Source organism: Octopus bimaculoides, chromosome 2, assembly GCF_001194135.2.
Source record: "Octopus bimaculoides isolate UCB-OBI-ISO-001 chromosome 2, ASM119413v2, whole genome shotgun sequence".
NCBI lineage: Eukaryota > Metazoa > Mollusca > Cephalopoda > Octopoda > Octopodidae > Octopus > Octopus bimaculoides.
The window spans coordinates 137692851-137696610 of record NC_068982.1 but is presented as its reverse complement, the minus strand read 5'-3'; the positions used below and the strand labels follow the sequence as shown (position 1 = coordinate 137696610).

The 3760-nt window shown below is 39.9% G+C and overlaps 1 protein-coding gene across 1 annotated transcript in view; it reads right to left on the bottom strand.

Annotated features, from left to right (window-relative positions):
* Positions 1 to 571: 571 nt before the first annotated feature.
* LOC106869389 (NEDD8 ultimate buster 1) overlaps positions 572 to 3760 on the bottom strand; it is a 39029-nt gene continuing 35840 nt past the window's right edge. The window contains exons 15-16 of the mRNA XM_014915114.2: positions 2588 to 2732; positions 572 to 977 (exon numbers count right to left, since the gene is read on the bottom strand). Of these exons, the coding sequence (XP_014770600.1) occupies positions 826 to 977; positions 2588 to 2732 (297 nt within the window). The 3' untranslated portion in view covers positions 572 to 825. The remainder of the gene's footprint in view (positions 978 to 2587; positions 2733 to 3760) is intronic.

The following is a 3760-nucleotide window of genomic DNA, read 5'->3' as shown; positions in this document are numbered from 1 at the left end:
TAATATATACGTTTTTGCATCGTAACTCCTTTATTATTATTAATATAACCAAAAGGATCACAGTCGTTTTTTCTGCTATTTTGGTGATGATTTTTTGAGTTAGCTTACCAATTATTTTTGTTGGTAGTTAATTTATAATATATTGATATCGTTGTCGTCGTCGTTTAACGTCCGCTTTCCATGCTAGCATGGGTTGGACGATTTGACTGAGGACTGGTGAAACCAGATGGCTACACCAGGCTCCAATCTGATTTGGCAGAGTTTCTACAGCTGGATGCCCTTCCTAACGCCAACCACTCAGAGAGTGTAGTGGGTGATATATACATATATATATATATATATATATATATATAATACACACATGATATGCATATATGACTGTAAAAACCATAAACCATTTATTAAGAAAATTATTTATCAATATTTTCACTAACATATTTCCTATAGAATCATGAAACTAATTCCTTCCTAGTGTTTTCCTCAGGAGAATACTCTTCTATCATAATATTTCTGTTGGAATATTGAAACCTTTTACACCTCACCTGTTCATTAAATCACAACAAATTATAAATTTAATTTTTAGAAAAATTCAATTTTAATTTTAGAAAAAATTCAATTTTAATTATAGAAAATCTAACACAAGTATAATCAGTCCATGCCATGACAGCCGGCTTAATTTTCAAGATGAAATATTAAAAGATCATTCAACAACTTGTAAGATTGCAGCAATACACATGACCAAATAATTAAGTTTCCTGTTGTGTCTTTCCTGTGCATCAAATAAGTCTTATCTCCATACAAACAAGTTTTCCATCTGATGTTCTGCTAGACGTGTTCCAGTAAACTCAGATAGTCTGAAAGGATCTGTGATTCTTCTATAAGTAAGGAATCAAGGTAGTCTTCGGAATCTCTGGGTAGAATTTTCCTGAAATTATCCAACACCTCCTTCTCTTTCATGTCTTGTTCTTGAGTATTTTCTGTCAAAATAGAAATGATTATAAACGTACAATGCCAGTTATCATTTTATCTTTTACTTGTTTCAGTCATTGGATTGCAGCCATGCTAGTGCACTACCTTGAAGGATTTAATCAAATAAGTTAACCCCAGGACATATTTTCTTTTTAATCTGATGCATATTCTATCAGTCTCTTTTGGTGAACCATTAAGTTAAGAGGATGTAAATAAAACTGGGACGGACCCAAAGGGGGACATGAAGGACATGTGCCCACCTCAAGAAAAGAAGTGCGCCCTTCTAAATAATGTTATTACGCCCTTTGCTCCTGGAATTGTATTCCCTTCTGACCTTATGCCCTCCCTTTAAAAAATTCCTGGGACCGTGCCTGTAAACCAACACTTGTTGTCAAGCAGCAGTGAGGACAAACACAAAGACACACAGACTAGCATAGCGATCAGGGAAGTGTGGCCGGGGGGGGGGGACTCACCCTGGGCAGCACTTTTGAAGGGGCCCCACTTTTGGGTATGCTGTAGGCAATATGGTTTTTTTGTGGGGTCCAGGGGTGGCAAACGGAAGGGCTGCCCCGGGTGACACACACTCTAGCTACACTAGTGGACACACATACACACATACATATATGATGCGCTTCCACAGAGTTTCTATCTGCTAGATTCAGTTACAAGGCATTGGTTGGCCCAAGGTTATAGCAGCAGACACTTGTGCAAGGTGCTACACAGTGGGGTTGAAACAAAAACCATACAGTTGGGGAACCAACCTCTTAATCACTCAACCACACCCACATCCATAAAACTCAATTAACTTTCTGATGCCAGGAATCAAACCCAGGCCAACCAGGTCAAAACCAATAATCCCAACCATTACATACATGGGAAGTTGAATATGGAAAAAAAAAAAAAAATTTTCTTAACAAAAAAAAACAAAAAAAACAAGGCATTTTGAGCAGACGGTGTTCATTGGATAACCCCAGGATACCTGGTGATGGAGTGATTAAGAAAAAACTGGGTCAGGTGGGGAAATGAACAAAACATAACAACCAGTTATTCTGTATGTTGTATAAGTCCCAGGTTAACTTTGATCAAAGGTATGCCAGTTATGGCCACTCCATCTATTTTTCAACATTGTATCAAAGACTGTTGTTATTGTTGTTTGTCCCTTCTCGAGCTATGCCTGGCTCATAAGGACCAATTTCCTCAGTTTCATTGGCGTATAGGTTCCCTACCTGGACAGGTGAGCTGCTAGATGCTGGAGGAAAGAGTAGGAGAAAGTTGTGGTGAAATAGTCAGCAGAAGTTCGCCATTACCTTCTGCTAAAGCCACGTGGAGCTTAGGTGTATCCGTCATAAACCCACACATCGCCTGGGTCTGAGATTCGAACCTGCGATCCCTCAACTGCAAGCCCGCTAGTCTAACCACTAGGCCAAGTGCCACCACATATCAAGGACTACATTATCTAATATATTCCTTTGTTTTTTGTTTTTTTTTCATTTTTAGATGGTAGACAGTGATTTAAGGAAGCTTTGACTACTACTGTTGGCAGATCAAGCAACTCATGCTACATTGAGGTGGTTTGACAGCTAGCGTTGGGAGTTGGGTGGAAATATCAAACAATTACCTTGGGGTGACTGAAGGGGTAAAGCTGGATTAGGGGGCAAAATTCCATCATATTTATTGAGAAGATTCAAGGCTTTCTCTAAATCGTTTTTGGATGACTTTAATGCTTCTTTAGAGAATTCTGTTATGTATCCAAGATCAACAATCTACAAGAAATGGAAAGAAATTATTATATTTTTAGACATTTATTATTATCATCATTATTATTGAGTGAGAGAGCAGTGCATTCCATCAGTGACAAAGGGGTAAAATATATGAAGCCCATTATACCCATCATGACTACCCATCTGATAAGGGTACACCAGGCACATGCATCACAATCATATGTGTGCGACATGGTGATCTCATATCAAGATAAACAGCGCATGACCTCGCAGTTGGGGCCCAGTTAGAATTTTCATCAGGTTGAGTAGCCCATCCCGCTCAAAAGGTTCCTGAATAAGGTTTGTTTAAGGATGTTGAGCAAAACAGCCATGTTTCCAAAAGTGAATTATTCAAACTACAAAGAATTCCTCTCAACACATGGCCATGATGCTCCCTCACTACTTCTGCTCATGATCAGAGATGCACATATTGTCCGCCACCAAGGGATATGCTCAACTGGCTAAGGTCAAACAACTGACAAGCAAATCTGTGGTATTGAGCAGAATATTTTTTGTAGCCCATCTTTTATACCAAGACAAAACAATGTACATGATAACACTTCCAATCAGTTAAGATCAACAGCCATGAGAGCCACTGCCAGGTACTACACAAGGGCATTTATTATTATTATTATTATTATTATTACTATTATTGGCAAGATCATTAGCACACTGAGCAAATCTGCAGAGTTTCTACAGCTGGATGCCCTTCCTAACGCCAACCACTTCGAGAGTGTAGTGGGTGCTTTTACGTGCCACTGGCATGAGGGCCAGTCCGGTGGTATTGGCAACGGCCATGCTCAAAATGGTGTATTTTACGTGCCACCAGCACAGGAGCCAGTCCAGTGGCACTGGCAACGATCTCGCTTGAATGTTTTTACACGTGCCAGTAAGGCAATGCTGGTAACGATCACGCTCAAATGGTGCTATTTACGTGCTACCGGCACGGAAGCCAGACAGCTGCTCTGGCAATGATTACGCTTGGACGGTGCTCTTAGCGCTCCACTGGTACAGGTGCCATCACGATTTCG